Source organism: Bufo gargarizans, chromosome 4 (assembly GCF_014858855.1).
Source record: "Bufo gargarizans isolate SCDJY-AF-19 chromosome 4, ASM1485885v1, whole genome shotgun sequence".
Taxonomy (NCBI): domain Eukaryota; kingdom Metazoa; phylum Chordata; class Amphibia; order Anura; family Bufonidae; genus Bufo; species Bufo gargarizans.
The window spans coordinates 180,252,452-180,276,233 of record NC_058083.1 but is presented as its reverse complement, the minus strand read 5'-3'; the positions used below and the strand labels follow the sequence as shown (position 1 = coordinate 180,276,233).

The 23,782-nt window shown below is 41.0% G+C and overlaps 1 protein-coding gene across 8 annotated transcripts in view; it reads right to left on the bottom strand.

Moving 5' to 3' along the window:
* The window catches only part of TNIK (TRAF2 and NCK interacting kinase), a 313,379-nt gene that overhangs the window by 65,473 nt on the left and 224,124 nt on the right, over window positions 1-23,782 (bottom strand). For 6 of the 8 annotated variants that reach the window (XM_044288827.1, XM_044288829.1, XM_044288832.1 and 3 more), the window contains 3 exons: window positions 23,069-23,452; window positions 18,447-18,611; window positions 2,645-2,881 (listed from right to left, as the gene is read on the bottom strand). In XM_044288827.1, the coding sequence (XP_044144762.1) occupies window positions 2,645-2,881; window positions 18,447-18,611; window positions 23,069-23,452 (786 nt within the window). The remainder of the gene's footprint in view (window positions 1-2,644; window positions 2,882-18,446; window positions 18,612-23,068; window positions 23,453-23,782) is intronic. The other 2 variants (XM_044288833.1, XM_044288834.1) reach the window with 1 other exon arrangement.

Below are 23,782 nucleotides of genomic sequence, written 5' to 3'. Positions count from 1 at the left end.
AAAGGGGTGGGTAATGCGGAGGTCACTGTTAAGGGGGCAGGGTACTGTGAGGTCACTGTTAAGGCCTCGTTCACACTTCAGTGTTTGGTCAGTGATTTCCATCAGTGATTTGTGAGCCAAAACCAGAAGTGGAGCCTCCACAGACATGAGGTAGAAGGGAAAGATCTGCTCCTGTTCTGTGTTTAGAGTTGCACCTGATTTTGGCTCACAAATCACTGATGGAAATCACTGACCAAACACTGAAGTGTGAACGAGGCCTAAGGGAGTGGGGTACTGTGGAAGTCACTGTTAAATGGACGGGTGCTGTGGGGGTCTCCGTTATGTGGGCAGGGAACAGTGGAGGTCACAGATAAGGGGATGGTCCCCTATGGAGGTCAGTGTTAAGGGGCAGGGTGCTTTATAGGTCACTGTTAAGGGGGCGGGCCCCTGAGGAAGTCCCTGCCAAGGGAGTGGGGTGCTGTGAAACTCACTGTTAAAGGGGAAGGATGCTGTGAAGGTCAAAGTTATGGGATGGGCTGCTGTGGAGATCCCATTTTAAAGAGGCGGGGCACTGTGGGGGGTAAGTTTTAAGGGGTGGGGGGCTGTGGAGTTCACTTTTATGGGGGATACTGTCGATACACACAAACATTAAAGAGGACCTTTCTCCTGGAAAAACATTGTGAACCAAGTATCATGACATATACAGCGGCGCCAAGGGATCTCACTGCACTTACTATTATCCCTGGGCGCCGCTCCATTCTCCCGTTATGTCCTCCGGTAAGTTCGGGGACTTGGTTATAGTAGGCGGAGACTTAGGACTCTTGGTTATAGTAGGCAGGGTCTGCCGTTGTTCTGCTGGGCGTCTCCTCCTCCTAGGCTGTAGCGCTGGCCAATCGCAGCGCAGAGCTCACAGCCTGGGAGTTTTTTTTCTCCCAGGCTGTGAGCTGTGCGCTGCGATTGGCCAGCGCTACAGCCTAGGAGGAGGAGACGCCCAGCAGAACAAGGGCAGTCTCCTCCTACTATAACCAAGTCCCCGAACATACCGGAGGACATATTGGGAGAACGGAGCGGCGCCCAGGGATAATGCGGCGCCCAGGGATAATAGTATGTGCAGTGAGATCCCTGGGCGCCGCTGTATATGTCATGATACTTAGTTCACAATGTTTTTCAGGTGAAAGGTCCTCTTTAAAAGGAAATTGATGAAATATACCCGTGCGAAGCCGGGTCCTTCTGCTAGTGTGTATAAATATATATATATATATATATATATATATATATAAATAGCACTGGATATAATGTTTCATGCACTAGATTGTAAGAGGATTACTGAAATAAAATGAATAAGTGATTGAGACAATGCGTTTATATTATGTTACTTATATTGCAGTCACTTGTTATGAGCTTGCATCAGCCCAGTGGGAACCTGTCACCAGGATGTATCTGTAGAAATCATTGTCACCACCTTATCTGACCTGAAAAGTCAAGTTCTAAAGATCCATCAGTTACAACACTGCATATCTTTTAAAACCTTCTAAAAACTTCAGCAATTTCTGCAAATTACCAATGAAACGTCCACTTGGTGTAACCGGATGAATGTAGCTTCCTGTTGAATCTGCCCTCAGCCCTTCCCCTGGTTCTTTGATCAATGAGGATTATTGCTTCAGCATTATCCATGGGCTGCACGAAATCCTGCACGGTAAGGCCAAAAAACTGGCACAAGTGCCGCGTGTTTGACCTTGAGAAAGCAAAGCAATCAATTTGGTTCTACACAAGTGCTGGTCCCCAGCTCACTTTTGGGTCATCAGCTTCATGTGCAGAGCCAAAAAGATTACGCTACAAGGGCAAACACAATGCGCATGCGGTACTTTCTGGCTCTAACACACAACTGGAAGATTTTGAGTGGCACATGGATGACATATCCACAAAATCACCCTTGTGAAGCACGGAAGATAAGGCTTAAACCCAGACACATTTAGAATATCCAGAAAACAAAGGATTAACTCCAGCTTCTGACGTATAAAATAGTTTGTTCTTTATTTGGCTTCCAAAGTTTAAGATCCGACATACATCACATGGAGAGACACAAGGTAATTGTGACGCCTTTCGGGCTATAGTATTGAGCCCTTCATCAAGAACAAACTATTTTATACGTCAGAAGCTGGAATTGATCCTTTGTTTTCTGGATATTCTAAATGTGGCTGGGTTCAAGCCTCATCTTCCGTGCTTCACAAGGGTGATCAGAGGTGGGAGCTGCAACTTTTTTCTTTTTCTCTACATGGATGACATAGTAGCTTCATCTAACTCAAGCAAAAGACAAGGGGAGGGCTTAGCAAAGGTTCAACTAGACATTTTGTTCATCCATGGCTCAATGACTTACGGCATGGGAGGTTTTTAAAATTTCATCTCAGAAGGTGTGCGGTTAGAGAGATCTTTTGAGGTCAGACAAGTTGGTGGCAGTGGCTATAGGATTAAATGCTGGTGACGAGTTCCCTTTAATCTTGAATTCTCTGCATAGTAAACTACCCTACATGTTATGTAGACAGGAATTAACATGATTTTTAAATGTGTTTTATAAAATAATTAATAAAAACCTAAATACATATGCTGTACTATAGATGAAAGAACACAATGTGACAAAGCTGAATACATATATTAGCATAGTGACCTTTGGTGGAAGATCCTCTTCCTGACGTAACCAAGAACTACGATCAAACTTCTCGATGCGAGGAGGGAGAGGAGGATTCTCAGAAGTTGGGTCTGAATTCTGTCTTGGCATCTCAGGCCGGTGAGAAACAATACCTTCCTGGAATGCGGACATGCCCTTAGCGGACTGTTCATGTAGTGATTGAGAGGCCGAGAGGGATTGTCCTGGGGCTTTCACCGACACCAACATTGGAAGTTGCTAAAAAGATGATGAATATAATAAGTTTACTTTCATGCAGCAGTCTTTTTGGTGGCAAAGATACAGCATACAGTACTGTACATAAGACATTCTAACAAGAAGCCTGAAGATAAAGAAAAATAGAAAGCTATATTATAACAGGGCAGAATCTTATATAAAAATACTGGCATCTTAACACTTTTTTTGTTTTTACCCAAAAAGAGCGATGACTGAATTGTGCAGCAGAGAAGATCTAGTATTAAAGGGGTTGTCTCACTTCAGCAAGTGGCATTTATCATGTATAGAAAGTTAATAGAAGGCACTTACTAATGTATTGCAATTTGCTGGTTTGATCCAGTTTTCCATCACATTATACACTGCTTATATCGAGGGGTTACGACCACCCTGCAATCCAGCAGCGGTGGTCGTGCTTGCACAGTCTTTTACTACAGAGTGCAAGCGCTGCCACTGCTGCTGGACCTTAGGGTGGTCATAACCCCTAGACACACGCAATGTATAATGTGATAGAAAAATAAATCAAGCCAGCAAAGGGGGCAACATGGATAATCACAATACATTAGTAAGAGCCTGGTATTAACTTTATCTACATGATAAATGCCATTTGCTGTAGTAAGACAACCCTTTTAAGTCTAAATAAAGAGCAGCACAAAACGTTTCAACGACACCTTTTTCACAGTAGCTGCAAAATTTTCTATATCTGCTGTCAAGACAAAGATGTAGACAAGAATTGCAATGTCCTCAAGATATAACTGACTAAGGCTACTTTCACACTAGCGGTTTTTGCGGATCCGTCACGGATCAGCAAAAACGCTTCTGTTACAATAAAACAACCGCCTGCATCAGTCATGAACGGATCTGGTTGTATTATGTCTTCTATAGCCAAGACGGATCAGTCATGAACACCACTGAAAGTCAATGGGAGACGGATCAGTTTTCTATTGCGTCAGAGAAAACGGATCCGTCCTCATTGACTTGCATTGTGTCCCAGGACGGAACCGTCTTGCTCTGCACCAATACCATTACTCTCCAATAAAGTATATTAGAAAACACTTTACATCACTGCCCCTACATATTTAAAAAATAATTAAATGACCGTTATGCTTTAATGGTGGGGAGCCCACACCTGCATAATGGAAACGGGACGGATCCATAACGCAATTCTGCTTTTACCACCACGCGAAGCGTGAACGAATTTCATAACATCAAATTCGCTCATCTCTAAATATAACAATTCTAGAGCATCTATTTTTAGGATTCTCATGTCTTTATTATTCCTGCTAGAAGGTATGAACAGATTGCTAGGAGTCTGCAATGAAGGTCCAACCGGGTGTCACTATTCAATTCAAGTGTCAGACTGTGCAGGGTCCCACACCCCTACTGGTTACACCTATCTGGACCTTCATTGCAGACTACTGGCAAATCATTCATAACTTCTAGCAGAAATAATAAAGGAATGGCACATCATAGATTCATAAGATTCATGAGATGCTCTAAAATTGTTATTACGTGGAATGCAAGTAGTAGCTAAATCAGGCATGTCAGGAGAGATGACAGGTAAGGGATGGTGGGAAGCTTCAACCATAAAAGCCGTGTATTACATCATAATTCAATATTACACTTTGAGAAAACAGGTATTCAAGGAAGTAAAATAGGCATTTTACTACAGCAATATCTGCTCTAACTAAAGATACTACAGACATGGAAAGGATGTTTTTTTTCAGATTAATAGTAAATGTTCACAAACGATAATCTAAACACCTTTTTGCACTTAACTTAGCAACAAGCAAATACAAGATGTTCTGGAGCATTTTAAAGAGGACCTGTCACTACTCCTAACATGTCTGGTTTAGTAAATCCTTGCCTCGTCCATGTTTTAACAATTCTGGAGCATCTACTCTTGTGACTATGTTATGCCATTCCTCTGTTATTTGTACTAGAAGTATATAAATGAATTTCCAGCAGTAAGGGTACAGATGGGTGTTACCAGTTGGAGGTGTGTCCCTCCACAGTCTGACATTATCCAATCAGCGCTGCTGGTGTCAGACTGCGCAGACACACACCTCCAACTGGTAACACCCATCTGTACCCTTACTGCAGTCTGCTGTATATTCATTTATATACTTCTAGTACAAATAACAGAGGAATGACACAACATAGAGTCAGAAGAGTAGATGCTCCAGAAGTGTTAATACATAGGGGATGCTAGCAGTTACTAAATCAGATATGTCAGGAGAGGTGACAGGTCCTCTTTAAGAAGGGGGCTCCTTTCTTTGCATAGGTTTACGTCGCCAGCCATAAAGAGTCAACGCATTACAACTAGCACCATCTAAAGTGCATTTCACAAAACACGTTTTTATCTCAGAACATCATCAGAAGGTTCACAGCAACAGGAGATTGGTGTGTTGAACTTGTGGCAGAAGAGACCTGTCCTGCCTTGTGATTATGTAAAGGAGGCCAAAGCTGCAAGTGACAGACGGATAAATGGTGATAGGGTTATATAGGCAGGTAGGAGGAACCCTTTGAAGAAACAGGTATAGTCCAAAGAAACTATGCTGACATATTAAAAAAGAACCTGATATCTCTCCTAACGTGCATTACAATACTGGTTTATGTTTTTTAGAACTTTATGTTGTGCAGAATCTCTGTTCCTCCTAGAAATGTAAGAATGAATTTGATCTTACCATTTTCCTTGTCAAAGCGGTGTGTACCTGCACATTCTGAAACTGTCAGCAGTGACAATGTCAGAAGGTGTGGTGACATTCAGCTACCAAATTATTCATAATGGAATAACTGGGAAACTGTACAATGCAGAGTTATGAGAAAAGATGTTTCAAAATTGTTATATTCTGCAGAAAATAGGTATTTACTAAAACGTAAATGTCCACTGAGCAGACAGTTCCTCTATGAGAAAAGAAAGTTCCTGCGTCCCGATCTTTTGTGTTTTTCACTCAGTTATAACTTTTGATGTCTTGAAGCAAATGGGAAATACATTTTCCTTTGAAAAATGTACATTTGTGTTTATTTTCTTCAGATCTTCAGATCAAAGAGGAGAAATGTGATTGTTTCAACTGTAAACTACGTCTGAAGCTGGATTCACACTGATAAGGCGGTGCGGTGCGGAGGACACACATGACGGAGCTCTGTTATGCCACAGCCCATACTAGTATTGTTCACAGCCTTTTCATCTCCAACCAGGGAAGGACAGGAAATACAGTAGATAAACCTTTTTTTTTTGTTCTTCTTGGTTTTCTTAATAAATTATAGAGGCAAAAAAGCGGTGTGACCAATTATGGTGAATGAGGAAGTATTAACATTATTGTTTCAGAGGCGACAGATTCAATGGCTATAATTACCCTATCTGTTTATGTAAGTGACATAAATATTGGTATACCACCACAGATAAAGAACAGTAAATGAAAACCCTTTATTAACCGTAGAGTGCCATAGTGCAAATAAATATGCTGATATGCTGTGAGTTCCAGTCATAGGAGCATGGATCAGTCTGGGAAATGCAGCTATCACATGGGGAGAGTGTTTGCCGGACCAAACATGCTATGTAAAATACATGCCATTCCTCCAAAACATTTTCTAATCTGCTTAACGATTAGGTCACTAGCCGTTATTCCTATGTTCACTGGGTTAAATGGGTTATCCAAGAGTAATACACATGACTAGTTGTCGTGACGCAAGGGGAGCAGGTCACTGCTGCAGCCTGTGATTGACTGCAGCGGTCACGTGTACCCCTATTGACGGATGTTTATTTCAGTGCGGCAGGGAGGGGAAGAGCCGGACCAGGAGCGTTAGACACCAAATTCAGCAATGGGGACCAGGTAAGTATGATCTCCATCAAGGGTCGGCCACTCTGGGAGGTCTGTCTACCTCTTTGATAACACCTTTAAAGTAAAAGTGGCATCACCAAATTACCTATTGTATTAGCAGATTTTTTTTATGTTAAGCATTTTGTAAAGATTTTTTTATGTTTTTATTTTTTTTCCAAGTCACCATCTATTACCAAAAAATAATCCTATAAACTTGTACTTTCCTCTGAACTGCACAATAATGGGCTGACTCTTCACGTTCTGGGCCACATCTCATCATCATCCGTGGCAGTGGTGAGAGTGAAAACTACAACTTTCAGGATCATTTTTTAATATAGATCACATGGAGAAAAAAAAACAAAAAAAAACATCAACACAGTGAAGTTCTGACTCCTCCTTAGCTAATAAAGAGGGAGAAGAAAATTCACCATCCCTACAAATTAGTTATTGCAGAGAGCAGTCTTGCCTACTGGAAAGCTTGTATATCAATGAACTCGAAGGGCAGCCCCCTGATTTTAATGATGGTATAGTCATCTACACATTGATCTACATTCATTACAATTATGAAACACTATTAATCTATTCAGGTGCCTGTTGGGCAGCTAAAAAAAGGGGCAGATGGGCAACTTAAAGGATAACTGTCACACTTAGATCCTAATTTCAATTTTCATAATGTAGTTACTAATAAAATGATATTCCAGAAGCAGTTACTATTAGACTGACTTACCCCATATTTAATAAGATTCAGCCCTTAGCAACCAGTCTGCATAAAACTGCAATTTCACTATTCAGTTAAGATGGCCGCCACTGCCCTCACCCTGAGGCTAATCCCGCCTGCCCTCACTAGCCAGTAACAATAGCCCCCCCAAAAGTGTCAGTAACCAGAGCTTTCCCCCTAAAGGGTTAATCTCCTGCAGCACCAAGGGGTCCTCTTACCACATGTTGCTTTCATTTATACACTGAGCAGACGGCAGATCTCTCTTCCCTGGTCTGCGCTGCTCCAACTCTGCATTCTCCAGCTCTGCTGAGTGAGGGAGCCTCTGCCAAGCGCAGGGACTGGGAGGACCTAACTCTAATCATTTACTTACAGTCCCTGGCCGTCAGTAATCTGACCTTGCACGCAGCGTGCTCCGTCCTTCAACCGATAGACGGACCATGCCTAGCAACCCTATTTTAAACAGAGGTAAAAGTAGGCAGTACAGGGAACAAAACTGTAGAATTAAGGGGTAATTGAATACACAGTGAAAAGTTGAAATAGGGCCACCAAGGTGATATTAATCACCACAATCCAATACTCAAAAAATAAATAAAAATACGACAGTTATACTTTAAAGCTCCAAAGCCTCAATGCAAAATCTATAACAGAAAGCCCACCTAGCATGTTCCATTTATCACACTGGTGTCTTCTTACATCCCTTGGCAAAGATTATAGTATCACCACACTAAACACAATACAATACACAAATTGCACATATGACACAAGGTAAAATTCTAGCTTTGTGAAAGAAACCTCAAAAAAATATTGAAGATCATTTTAATTATGCCATATGTTTTTCCACATGACGCAGAGGAAAGAAATTTCACTTAGTTCTTTAATCCCTTACCAGTTTGGTCTTTGGGAAAAATGCCTAACTAACAGTTCGTTACAAGGTTACAAGTAAAGCTTGAACATGCAACAAGAAGAAATGGGTGTGAGACAAAACATTTTTTGAGCATTCAATATAATGAAAACAACGAATAAACCGAAACAGGCTGTTTTTCAGCTGATCAAAAGTTTAGGACCACACCTCCCCAAAAAAACTGTGTAAGTGTGTATACATAGATAACTGTCAGTCACTGATAGCTGTACACAGGGGAGGTGTTATCAGTGATAGATATAATTCTCTGTGTAAGTGTGTATACATAGATAGCTGTCAGTCACTGATAGCTGTACACAGGGGAGGTGTTATCAGTGATTGATAGTATTTTCTGTGTAAGTGTGTATACAGAGATAGCTGTCAGTCACTGATAGCTGTACACGGTGGTGTTCTTTTTTTTAAATTGATTATCTTTATTAATTAATATATCAAAACACTACAAATAGAAAAAAGGATGCAATTCCCCCCCAACCCCGATTCCCTAACCCCTCCCCTCCTACCTGTGGTGCGTCAAAAAAAAAAAAAAAAAATATTTATCACAACTAATCAGGTCCTCCAACCGGCCCATATCTTAGTCCACTTCTCCTCAGCTTCCCTCTGTTTATACAGGATTTTCTCATAATTTTTTACCTTATTAATTAGATTTATCCATGTATTTATATCTGGAGTATATTGAGCAAACCAGGTCCGACTGATCAGGACTCTGGCCAACATCAGTATCCTACTCAGGAGGATCTTTTGATAGTTATGATTATTTAGTTTGGAAAGATCATTAAGCACAAGTACTTGTAGTTCAAAGGGGATTCGAATTTTTAGTTTATATATAATACAATTATTTATAGCATTCCAATAGTTTATGAGTTCTGGACAAGTCCATATCATATGAAGAAAATCCGCTCCTGCAGTGTCGCATTTAGGGCAGTTAGACGTGTCTCTTAATCCACATTTATTCATCCATAAAGGAGTGATATATAATCTATGGCAAATATAAAATTGTACTAAAACATGGTTAAAGTTCTGGGATAGTGAGCCTAAGTTCCCAAAAATATTCTCCCACCCTTCTAATTGTAAATTCGGACAATCCACCTCCCACGTTCTTTGTCCTGGTGACTGTGCATCACTAAACCGTGCCTTAAGTAATAACTTATATATATTTGAAATCTTTATTCTAGACAATGTACCCCCTACCCAATCATTCAAAAAGGATGAATTATCTATATCCAACACCAGTTTATCGTCCAGACTGGATAGTACTGAGCGCAATTGGAAATACCTAAACCATGAAAGGTTTTCTATATTATGTGTCATCTCTATAAATGGTTTAATCTCTCTATCCTTAACTACCTGTGAAATATACAGAATTTTATTCTTCTGCCAAAATGTGTCGGCTGCAATATCATCTAGCCTTTGTAGATACACATTATGCCAAAGAGGCGTAAATGTAAGTGAACCCTTCACCTTCAACCATGTCCTAGTTGTAGCCCACGTTTTCAGGAGTAGTTTTATAGTCTCTCTATAGCCTTGCTCATAGCTCTTCAATAGCCCGGATTCCAACAGGGTAAAAATATTATTATGAGCGTGACTGGTTACCAACTTCCCCAGCAGTGCGCTGTTCTCTGATTCATAGCACCTCAATAGCTGGGCTGCAATAAAATACCCTTTAAAGTAGGGGAGATTTAATCCCCCGCACTCCACTGATTTATACAAATATTCCAACTTTATTCGAACTCGCTTTCTTCCCCATATTAAATCATTAATTATTCTTTCCATGAGTTTAAAATACTTATCTTGTATCCAAATAGGTGTATTCCTGAGCACATAAAGAAATTGTGGTAGTATCACCATTTTAACCAATGAAACTCGGTCAGCTCTAGATAAGGGAAGTCTCAGCCAGATCCCTATTTTAGCTCTACTCCTTACCATTATGGGAATCAAATTAAGTTGTACAAAATTTTCAACCCGGGGTGATATAGTCAAACCCAAGTATTGAAAGGTGTCAACAATGTTCAACTGTGTCACAAGAACCTCTTTCTGTGGCAGGGGGTCTATTGGCATCAAGCTGGTCTTGGCCCAATTTATAAGAAGACCGGAAACCTCACCAAATGCTTTAACCATTTGAATAATCCTAGGAAGAGTAGTTTCCGTATGGTCTATAAAAAAAAGAACATCATCCGCATATAAGGAAATACGGTCTTGTGATCCTAGCGTACCAAATCCTTTAACCTGATCATCCTGCCTGATAGCTATCGCAAGGGGTTCGATATAAATATCGAATAACAAGGGAGATAATGGACAACCCTGCCGTGTGCCTCTATGTAAGTCAATACTGCTACTCAGAATTCCATTAAGACTCAATTTTGCCCTTGGAGATCTATACAATAACTTGAGAGTACCTATAAACTTTTCCCCAAAGCCCATCCTTGCCAGGACCTTCCAGAGGAAGCGCCACTCCACCCTGTCAAAGGCCTTGGAGGCATCCAATGACAGGATGGAGCGAGCGGTCCCCCCAGGGGCCTGAATATTAGAAAAGAGTCGATGTAAATTATGATGTGTGCCCTTGTTTTGAATAAAGCCACTCTGATCCGGATGGACAATAGAGGAAATGACCCTAGAAAGCCTTATAGCCAGGACCCTCGTAAGAAGCTTTACATCTGCATTAAGCAGTGAGATTGGTCTATAGGATTCTAGATCTAAAGGGTCCTTGCCTTTTTTTGGAATTAATGTTATTACAGCTTCCATCATTGAATCTGGCAGCTTCCCTTCCTCCATTGATTCAGAAAAGACTTCCAACAATCTAGGGAGAATACAGTCCCCATATTTACTATAGAATTCATATGGGAGTCCATCTGAACCAGGAGTGGAATTGGCTGAGCATAATTTAATAGCTCCCTCAAGTTCCTGAATTGAGACCTCTAGTTCAAGTGCTTTCTTTTGCGCCTCAGTAATAGTTGGAAAGACGATCCCATCAAGATAGAAATCTATCTTATCATCTATGATCTTGGATTCGGCTTTATACAAATCAAGGAAATAGTCAACAAAGGCCTTCTCTACCGGACCCTGTCCTGTGACCATCCTACCATCAGTCAGTCTAACCTTATCTATATATTTTTTGAATTGTTGGCTTGAGATTACTCTGGACAAAAATTTACCAGGTCGCCCTGACTCCGTGAAGTTTTTTTGCCCTTTAAAAAAAAAGTCTCTGTTGGGCATTGTCCAATAAAAAATTAGAGTATATCTGTGTTGCTCTTTGCATATTTTCCCTATTCTCCTCCGTCTTATTCATATAAAAGGATTCTGTCGCCAGTGATGCACGTTCTTCTAGATTTTTCTGTTTTTTCCCATACTCCTTTCTGAGGTTCGCGATGTTACTAACCATCAATCCCCTCATATACGCCTTAAAAGTGTCCCACACCACTTGAATTTTTGCTGAGCCATAGTTATTATCCCAAAATCGACCAATTTCATTTTGGATTATTTCATGTGTCTTTATAACTGATAGCCAATAAGGATTTAGTCTAAAAGGAGGTTTTTGTGTGTATCTTTCCTGAGATAAGCAGAGTTCGAGTAGTAACGGAGAGTGATCCGATATTGACCTCGTTTCATATTTCATTCGCTTTACCAGTTTCACATGTTTACTACTTATCAATGCAAGATCTATTCTAGACATCGATTTACCTGCTTTACTAAAACATGAAAAAGCCCTTTTCCCCTGTCCTAGATATTCCCAAACATCTTCAAAGCCAGCCTCCAGACAAAACCGTGCCAGGGGAGACCCCTGAACCAGACTATCACTCTTGACACTCGTAGAGACCCTATCACGTAGAGGATCAATGACACAGTTGAAATCACCAATAATCAGTGTTGGACACTCTGGCCATTTATCCATAAATAATACCAAAGAATTAAGAACCGAAAAAGAAAATGGCGGTGGAATATAGACAAATGCCAAAATACATATCTTCCCCCTTAACCTACAATATAGAAAAATAAATCTCCCCTGACGGTCGACGGAGGATGCCTCACAAACAAAATCAATAAGTCTATGTATCAAGACAGTAACACCTCTCGAGTAATTGGAGAAAGTAGAATGATACGTGTGCGCGGCCCATCCCCTGTCGACCACCCTGGAGGTCTCTTCAGTGAGATGGGTCTCTAACAAGCATACTATTGCTGGTAAGTGGACCCGAGTCAAGTCAAAAACCGCTTGTCTTTTACCTCTATCCCCCAAACCGCGTATATTCCAGGCAACAATTCTAGTCAACATTATTAGCAGCGGTTAAATAGGAAAGAAAAAAAAAATAAAGAAAAAAAATATATATATGTTTTTCTGACGCACCACAGCCCAACCCTAACCCCCAACAGAGCTCTCGAGGTTGTTAACTCTATCTCGCATTTTGGACAGATCATCTTTTATTAGTCCCACATCAACTTGGATAAACCCGAGTTGGGTTGTAACAGTCTGTATTAAATCCCCATTTTGTTTGACCGCTAGCAATATTTCTTCTAACGGAGAAGAGTTGTCATTAGGGATAACTTCCCCCATTATACCGTCTTCCTCTTCGGGGTATCTGAAAGCTGTTTGTGATTCTATTGCAGTCACCTCTAAGTCATCATTTTTTTTTGTGACAAGTTCCTTTTGTCCGCCCCTCGTATTAATCCTCGGAGACCTCAGGAACTGGTCTATTTTTGTTGTTTCAAAAGTTTTAGACGCCGATTTCTGACTTGAGAGGTCAACCGAGCGCCTGCTAGCTTTTGGAGCCATATATTCCTATATTCTTTTTTCCTTTTTTGTTTTTCCTTTTTTCACCTTTTCTTTTCCTCTTTTCTTCCTTCTCCCTCCCCTCTCCCCTCCTTTTCTTTTCTCTTCTTTTTCTTCTCCTCCTTTTCCTCCCCTTTTTTTTTTTTCTTTTCTTTCCTTTTCCTCTTTATACTCTTTTTCTCTCTTCCACTTTCCGCCTTATACTTTATAGTTTACTACTTTTTATATTTGTAGCCACCAAATGTGTTTTAAGATGATAAAGTAATTTTAGTTAATAGGTATCATCCAAGGTATCATCCAAGGGAGAGGACATATAGGAGACAAAAGAGGGGGGACAAAAAAAAAGAAAAAGGAACGATCTCACCGGTTTTCAACCTTCCCCAGGATTGGAAAGTCCTGAGACACACCGGCAGCAAAAACGAGGAAAGCGAATCTCCAGCAGCCTATCAAAAATAGGATTTATAAGGTTGATCCCAGCAGTGCAAAGGAGGAAGGGGGGATGGTCAACGAAATCTAGAGACACAAGGAGGGATTCGGATATAGCAAGGAGATCATACAAAGCCCCCGGAGGAATCCTTCAGCAGCCCGTCAATCTCCACACAGGGTTAGTCACAGTCAGAGGGAGGTTAGATTAGGTCATACAAGCCCCCTGAAGAATCCTCCAGCAGCCCATCAATCTCCACACAGGATTAGTCCCAATCACAGGGAGGTTAGTCACGGCAGTAACAAGGAGAAGGGGAAACAAATCGGTAAAAACTAATGACACGAGGGAGAGGTCGGATGTATGTCAGACGATCAAGAATAAATCCTAAATCAATTTCAGCAGACCATCCTGGGTCTTTCAGCCAGGGAAGACACAGTACGGCTAATCACAACGACACATGGGGGAGGAGGAAGAATCGGCAGGGACTGGAGACGAACACCACATACATACAGCAATCCAGGCAGCACAGGACGAACTCCCGATACCTTCAGCGATCCAGTCAGCACAGGAGTAGTCACAGCGGCACGGAGAGGAGGAGGAGAGGGGATCGGCAGAAGCCGAGAAGCTGAGAAGCTAAAGACAAACTCCACGCAGGTTCAGCAGTCGGGGCAGCAGCACATGCCCCACAACCATAAAGAGGACACGGCCGAAGGTCCCCACAAAGACGCCAGGAGATTCAGGAGACGCCAGGAGATTCAGGTCAGCGGGACAGCCGAGCCACGGGGAGGCGGAGAGCGTGACGTACTCTACCTACGTCATCACTGCTGCTTATCAGTGATTGATAGCATTCCCTGTGTAAGTGTGTATACAGAGATAGCTGTCAGTCACTGATAGCTGTACACAGGGATGTGTTATCAGTGATTGATAGTATTCTCTGTGTAAGTGTGTATACATAGATAACTGTCAGTCACTGATAGCTGTACACAGGGGAGGTGTTATCAGTGATTGATAGTATTTTCTGTGTAAGTGTGTATACAGAGATAGCTGTCAGTCACTGATAGCTGTACACGGTGGTGTTCTTAAGTAGAGAAAAGGCAGAGATAGATGTAAATGTATAAATTGCAAGTTTTACTGAGTCTTTTCCCACAGAACTATAAATCAATCTGCTTTGCTCCTCCTGCTGTATATCGTGCTGCCTGCAGATTGCACGTTTTGTGGTGACAGGTTCTCTATAACAGCCCCCATACACATTGGTAAACTGTGAGATGTCACATGACTTATTAGTGCCAAAAAACTAGTGAACCACTTGTTATTCTGCAGCACAGAGTCTCATCTCAGCTTTGGAGGCTTGTAAGTCATATGTGTGCCATCTGCATATTTAGTGGAAAGCACACTGACCCATTGATTTCTATGACAATGCACACATCAATATTTTTGGCTGATTTGACGTGAGAAATACATGGAATGCACAAAGAAGGTATCTGTATTTTGTGGAATAGTTGTTTGCGAACTGAGTATATGAACACAACTGAAGCCTAATAGTAAGTAAAATTCCTGCAACCCAGTGTTGCTTTTATTCATTAAAACTGATCAATAGTGCAAAAGTGTACAGTGTGTTGAAGTCTTGATGCTCTCCAAAAGAGAAACAATATAAAATATTATAATTTGATGCCCTTTAATGGCTTACTAAAATATATGATGTTATAAGGCAAGCTTTCGAGACTCTGAGGTCCCTTCTTCAGGCCAGTGTGTTGAAAATGTTAAAACGTTCTTATGTTGGGGAGATACAATCAGGCATGTATTTCAAATGACCAATCTTTTTGCTTTAAGAAGATATGCCACTTGCGTATGGCCATGTTTTTCTCCACTCTCCCCGTTCATTACATATCCATGCTCAGTCGAGCCAAGCATCCTTAGGTATGGTAGGATCAGGAGAGACAGTCGTAGGTCAGCACAATTTATCTCATTTGTGTGCCCAGCATTAAACCGGCTCACCAGCTAAGGTGTTTGAGGGCCTTCCAATGCTCCCATGACAGCAGAAGTTAGGGAAGATAAGGATCGGGCAGTTGCATTTCAACTGCCCAATCCTCTTGTTTTTGGGAAGACAACCCACGGACAGAGAAGTCTGGCAGTGGCTTCTTTTCCATCTTCCTACTGAGAACACAGGTTTGCTTGGCCACTCGTTTATCGGCTGATCAGATCTTTTATTGCGACTGAAAAAAATAATTGTTTGTCGGCAGTACATCTCCCTATTTAGACAAGAGATGTGCTGCTAACAGTATGCAAACTGTATGGGGTGGACGAACAACAGAGCTAATGATTGATTGTCTCCCATACAGTTTGCTTCAGTCCATGTAAAATGCCCTTTAAATGAGTAGTGATTGATTTAAAGGAGTTGTGTCACTTTATTAAGTGGAATTTATCATGTGGAGAAAGTTAATACAAGGTACTTACTAATGTATTGTGATTGTCCATATTGACTCCTTTGCTGGCTGGATTCATTTTTCCATTACATTATACACTGCTCGTTTCCATGGTTTCGACCACCCTGCAAGCAGTGGTCATGCTTGCACACTATAGAAAAAAGAACCAGCCTATGTACAGTTCCAGAGAGGTCTACAGTATGCAAGCGCAGCCATCACTGATGGATTGCAGGGTGGTCGTAACCATGGAAACAAGCAGGAAGCGATATGGATAATAACAATACGTAAGTGGTTTGTACTAAGTTTCTCTACATAAATAAATGCCAACCCCTTTAAATCCAATTCGCTCCAGGCTGTTACCAGCCAGTGTAAAATGACTCTAAAAGAAAACTTTGTAGGTAAGAAGTACACAACACATACAAAACTTACATAAAATACACAGAACATTTTTGCTTGGGCAATTTTGGGCAAATGTAAAGACACACCTAAAACTAAAATAGTCAACTGAAAAATAATATATTCTAAAGTAAGGCTATAGTTTAATTTTAGGAAATATTAAAGGGGTTCTGCACTTTTATTTAACTTATGATCTATCCTCTGGATAAATCATCAGCTTCTGATTGGTGGGGGTCCCCCGCCGATCAGCTGTTTGAGAAGGCAGCGGCGCTCCAGCAGCGCCGCGGCCTTCTCACTGTTTACCACCGGCCCACTGACGTCACGACTAGTATCAACTAGCGTGGGCGCGGCTAAGCTCCATTCAAGTGAACAGAGCTTAGCCCCGCCCACGATAGTTGATACTAGTCGCACGGCCCGGCGGTAAACACTGAGAAGGCCGCGGCGCTGCTGGAGCGCCGCTGCCTTCTCAAACAGCTGATCGGCGGGGTCCCGGGTGTCGGACCCCGGACGATCAGAAGCTGATGATCTATCCAGAGGATAGATCATCAGTTAAATGAAAGTGCAGAACCCCTTTAATTTTAATACTGATTTATGAATCAATGTTAAATATGTCCACTAAACTGATCATGTGGTAAAACATTACCAAGTTATATCACTTGTTCTTTAAAGAACCCGATCCTACTGGAAACACCTAAATTAAAGGGGTTGTCCGAGTTATTTTTTCGCTCTTTGTATGTTTCTAACTAATCAAATGTAAAGGCTTTACCATGCACTTACTTTATCTGCAGTTGCTGCTTTCTCAGATTCTACTGAGGGTCACATGACCTGTGATGTCAACTTCTCTCCCTGCTCTGATGATGTTTCTTGCACAAGCCTGAGAGAGCAGCTATGCGTCTGTACACGAGATGTCACTGTGCTGGCCACACCCCCTGCACTGCCCTCTGCTGCTTATTGCTGTCTCCCTGGATTCAGGAAAAACGTTAACCCCTTCAGCAGCACAGACTCGGGGCTGAAGGCTTTACTGAGTAGCTGCAGACAGTGAGGAGACAAATGCTGGGAACAGGAGCTGACATACTAGAGGAGTTCTGCAGAGCACTGCACAAGAACAGGTAGGGGGAAGATCCTGTGTGTATCAACAGCGTCATTGTACATCTGGGGCTTGTAGTCCTACACATAAAACATGCTGCTGAGTCTCCCAGCAGGCAGACGTGTCACTCAGGGCAGCACTTGTATTCCCTCCCTTTGCAAAGCAGAGGAGGGGCAGAGATTGTTGTTGTTGCAGGTAAACAAAGGGCCAGAAGACAACCAGGGAAATGAGGAAATAGAAGTTTTTTTGCCTAAAACTTGCTTAGCTTCGTTATATATTGCTGCCCATCATATTTACAGTGCTATATTTTTTTTTTCAGAACTCGGAAAACCCCTTTAAGTAAATGATACCCCAAATTCATTGAACAATACTTAAAGTGCATCTATTAGCAGGATCAACGGTATGAAACCAGGATACTGTCTGGTAGGGTTGATCCTGTTTATTAAAGCGAAAATCTGTTATGGCATTTGTGAGAAAAAAATACCTTATTTATGCAAATGAGAGTGTTGGTGCACGGAGGGGCATGGCCAGCATTGGGAATCGGAGAAGCAAAAGTGCACAGAAGTAGTTAGGGCCCATACCTCTGTGCACTGAAGCATTCATTTGCCTAATAATGTATTTTTTCTCAGGAATGGCACAACCGATTTTCACAAGACAGGAATCATTTTAATCAGCAAGATCCTGGTGGCATAATAAGGTTGGTCCTACTGACAGGTGCTTTTTAAAATTCCCACGGCGCACCTTTACATCTGCGGCCACAGTCCTATATACATTTTACAGTTAAGTACCCAAAGCTGGCTACAATTGCTCTTTATGTAATGAGGTCCTAGGACCACTTTCATGATATTCGATTTTTATTATCTGGTCAGGTTTTATAGGCACTTGGAATAGTATAGTGAAATATAAGTAGGGAAACCGGAGCTTTATGAAACAGCCCATGGCAGCTGACACACTCATTTCTAAAGCAAGTTCAATGAAGCCTTTCTGGATACATAAAATCCATATAGTATTTGAGTTTTACCTGTGGGTCTATCTGTCTGTGCATTGGCGGTGTTCGTGCTGGCTGCACCCCACTGATGCTGAATGACTCTGATCTCGGAGGCAGGTTTGGGTCAGATATCCTATTGGCTACTTTATGCGGCATTGCAGGGGAGCTCTGACGATTGAGACGAGAACGCTCCTCCACCTGGTCAACGGGAAAACAATCAAATAAGCAGAGAAAAGGTCACGCTTCATGCTGTCATGAAGGCCAGATCACACTCTCAGAGCGGGTGGTCAACAGTAAAGGTTAAGGTTACAAGAAAGTACCATAATTCTTATAAACTAGAAAACGGCTGGCTTCAGTATAAAGCACATTATTGTGCACAGTATTTGATTATGGGATGGGATAAAGTTGATCAATGAAATAAATTATAAAGCCACGAGATTCAAAAGAAGTAGAAACAGTAAAATATCATGTTTAGTTACAGTGCATCCTCTGCCCACACGCAGTGGACACAAACCGCATCCACAGCATGTGTAAGTCTATGGGAAGAGAATGCAGTGAAGATTGTCTTCATGAAAAAGTGCAGGTACACGTTGGGAGTGCTAATAATGTAGTTTTATTATTAATAGATTCAGAAATAGGTTTCTTAATGTTATTCCAGATTAAACGTGTTTTTAAAATGTGCACGTAAAAATAAGACAGTCTAAAATGATTTGTAAGGCTAAAAGAAAAAGTAAATAAAAATTGTAAAATTCATAGAAGGCTAGGTAGATATGAAATAGGTATGAGACAGTTTGACAGGTAGGAGATAGATACTAGAGATCCATGAACTGCCAATGCTGGTAAACTTGTGTCTTATATAAAGTGCATTAACCACCCAGAAGATGAATTTTTAATTCTTATATTTAAAAGAGGGATGAGGAGTTAGAGCTGATGATTTACAGGAATGAGATCGCCTAGTGCCCTTCTCACTGCCTGCCCACTTGACCAAATGTGTTACGATGGCAAAAATGAATGCTGCTTGTGATCTTCTGTTGGGCGATGTTTATGGGAGCTAGTTCTTCGTCTATTTTCAGGAGTCTACCAGTTTCTGCAAAAAATAGGCTATTCTGTTTATAATGAATTCTGATATACTTTATGTACCGTACTTAATATCATGCAATGAAAATAACTGAATGTAGGAAAAGGAATGAAAAGATTTGGAGACTGTTGCACAGAACTTATAGGTGTCTCTTATGAACTCATTATTATTGACCCCCAAGATGGGCGAGTACATACACAATAGCACAATTTCATTGCTGGCATGCACATTACCTTATTGAATTAATAGAATACAGTGGTTAAAACATGCATCAATTAATAGACGATACATAGATAAACGCACAGCACACTTCTATAAGAAGGAGTATTGCATACAATGGACAGAATATCAGAAAGGATTATTTTGAACCACCACCAGCCGGTCACATCCAGAGACAGTATGTGGACATCCTCCACTAACTAGAGTCATGGCAGGACAGCCATCATTTCCTGATGCTTTTCTGATAGTAAGATGACATATACGATTTAGGTGAATGTTTTGCATGAAATACCCTTAGTATAAAAGAGTGACTTCAACACAAGAGACCTTCCTGGCATGTGCACTGGTGCAGCGGGATGGATGAGGCTTGGTAACGCTAGCGGCATGCACTCCTGATTTCTCATCAGCAGTGACTGGCATGATATCATTTTCAAGGATTGGACACAATTACCTTTACCCTAAGACTTGCTCACAAAGGTAATGCATACAGTATTTCTAGGAAACTAGCCCTCAGGACAAGTGAAGGGCATTCACTCTGCGGGTAGCCTTCACCTCTAATCAATAGTGAGAGACAAAGCGCACAAATGAGAGCAGTGGAAAGGGAACATTTACAGCAAAACTGGGTGATTACGTGATACCGAGGTGGGACGGGTAGATATGCAGTGAAAAAAAAAAAAAAAAAAAGGGGTAAATGCACTGCAAAAAAGGGGAACAGATGGGTTGAAAAAGGGATGTAGATGCTCCAAACATGGCCATGCAGCAAACTCTGCATAAGCAACTTGTAGCTACAGTGATAATCCGTGAAGGACTAGGCCAGATGAAGACAGTCAACACTAATGGCTGGAATATACTGAAATTAACTATTTAATGGACAGTTGCTACGGCCAGATCAAATTAAGGCTGTGGGGCGCGTTACAGAATTTTTAGAGAATATTTTAGGGCAATTCCGGTTTCAAAAGTAAGGCTATAGTTTAATTTTAGGGAATATTAATTTTAATACTGATGTATGAATCAATGTTAAATATATGTCCACTAAACTGATCCACTTCATGTGGTAAAACAATACCAAGTTATATCACTTGTTCTTTAAAGAACCTGATCCTACTGGAAACTAAAAGTGGTTGTCCGAGTTTTATTTTTTGTTATTTGTATGTTTCTAACTAATCAAATGTAAAGGCTTTACCATGCACTTACTTTATCTGCAGATTCATTGCCTATCGAATTGTACAATATTTATTAATACACAATTTTCTAACATGTTTGGGGGCATCAAATGACGTTCAAGATCTCTACTGCTGAGGCTACTTTTACACTTGCGCTTTACCTTTGCGCTATTGAGATCAGTCATAGGAGGGGGGGGGGGGAACGCTTCCGTTTTGTCCCCATTCATTGTCAATGGGGACAAAACTGAACTGAAACAGAATGCACCAGAATGCATTCTGTTCCGTTTGGTTTCATCCCTATCGCGGACAGAATAACGCTGCAAGCATCGTTTTTCTGTCCGCGATGTGGTGCGGAGCAAGACGGATCCGTCCTGACATACAGTGCAAGTCAATGGGGACGGATCCGATTTCTCTGACACAATAGAAAACGGATCCGTCTCCCAATGACTTACAATTGAGTTCATGACGGATCATCTTGGCTATTTTAAAGATAATACAACCGGATCCGTTCATAACGGATGCAGGTGGTTGTATTATCAGTAACAGAAGTGTTTTTTGCTGAACCATGCCGGATCCAGCAAAAACGTTGGTGTGAAAGTGGCCTTACTTAAAGAGGATGAAAACCTGTCCTGGTCATGTGCAGATTGCACAGATTTACTGCTTCCTATGTGACCATCACAAAATATACTTGAAAATTATGTAACTTGTCATTATACAACAAGTAGGTTTTATTTGCTGTTACTACACATTTTAAGGTTTATGAACATTAGTATTTTAACTATTCGCCTGAGTAATTTATAGTATACTAATCATGTAAACTAGATTTGTCTTAATGACTTTTAAAAGCTAAGCTATTTATTAAAGGTATCAATTTTTATTACTAGGATATTGCTTGGGCAGTATAGACATGCTTTCCATACTTGGAGGTCTATGCAATTAGTATTTCCAGAGATGAGGCTATATGAAACTGTGTATATGTGTGTGTGTATATATATATATATATATATATATATATATACACACACACACACACATATACATACAGTATATATATATATTATATAGCTCAACACTTCTCTATACAACTGCAAAAGTAACTCAATGTATGAGTATAGATGCTAAAACTGCAGTACGCATAGAAGGAAACCTTTCCTCATTTTAAGAGTATGGCCTCCTATACAGTTTATAAATTGCGTTGAGAAACAATAGATCGATGCAAGGCATGTGGACGTGCGATCCACATTCTCTTCCTTTTTGCATCATTTTAAGATTAACCAATATATTGCAAGCCACGATTTCTCTGCAGTTACCAAGATTACTGAAAAGAAGCCAGTGGTTGGACATTACTACTGGCTAGAAATAAACGAAGACTGCATTGACTGGATTTTAAGAGTTATTTTACTAAAAAAGTAATAACGGATAGTCCCATCATTTCGGTGCGTGACATGTTTTGCCATATTTCCCCTATTCATGCTGCTGGGAAAATGTACAGTTGTCCATGGCTTCCCCTGTGAGATATCCAGGGGTGACCCTTGATGATCAGTTTTTGAAGACAACCCCTTGAGGTTTATGACAACCCATATTGGCACTGGGTCAAAGTGCTATTTGTATATAGTCTTTATGGTGTGTTTTTTGTTTTGTTTTACTAGCTCCTATGCTGAATTTTAAACACACAAGTTTAACACAACTGACAGTAACATCGTTAAACATCCCATTTAAAGATTGAGACTGCAAATGTCAATGCACATACTGTACATAGGAGTAACTGTTTAACTGTACCGAAAATAAATAAAAAAACAACGTGGAGCTGATGACGGAGAAGACAACACTTACAAACACAAGAAGTAGGGGACCAACGGATAAAGACAGCGGTTAGTAAGCAATAGTACGGAGATATAGTAAAGGACCCGCACCCAGGGGAGCTGTTAGGACTAGATGCCATAAATGATTTGAGGGATTATGTTTATCTCAATGCCACCACAGTCAGTTATCATATGAGGTTAAAACATGCTTTTAACAGCAGGTGTGACGTTTTTAAGCTGTCTTGTAGTAGCAAGACTCCCAAGACGTACACTATTCATGCATGACCTGTCATCCCGTGAAGTTACACTTAAGAAAAGCTTGTGGCCTTCAAAGATGCCTGGGAAATGGTTCATGCATGTATGTTTTGGTAAAGAATTGAAACCTCTCATGACCTTGGCAAATCCCGTGTCCCTGGCTGGACTACATCCTTGTGATCGGGACCCTTTAAGGGAAGTTACTGATTTTCTCCCTGGTTCATTTTCTTGTGAGTTCACTTGGAGTAAGAATCTCACTTCGTCATCTAGAGATTGCACTTCACTCTGTGTTGCTTGTGACCAGGGCCCTGAAATCTGAATTGAAGGCAATATCATGGGTAGAGCTAAGTTGTCCATTTTCACACGACCTGAGGCTTGCAGGTTCTGGGAATTTGGCCTAGTTGAGGGTTGCCAACTAGTAGATGCATCTTTGGTTACCAGGGGCACCTGCTGCTCGATAACAGAAGTGTGCTGCTGCTTAGCTGGAAGAACAGGCGAATTACTAAGAGATCGCTGTTGAACCTGGGAGTGGGATCACACAAAATCATACTATTACAACACAACATAAAAGAAAAACTCACAATGACAAATTAGATTATTTTATGGAGCATGCACATCACATTCCTTAATGACTCTGGCATACAATGTGTTTGTATGTTAATTTGACTTGACTCAGTCTGTTAGCAATGGTTTCTTGTAACATGCAAAATCTATTGCATTCACGTTAGGCTTGGGTATTCATGTCACAGGGCTGCCTAGGAAATGACTTGGGTACCTGATATTATTTGGTATTCAGAATTTAATTAGTATATTTTTAAGCAAAGCGCAGATACTATATATCCTTACAACAAA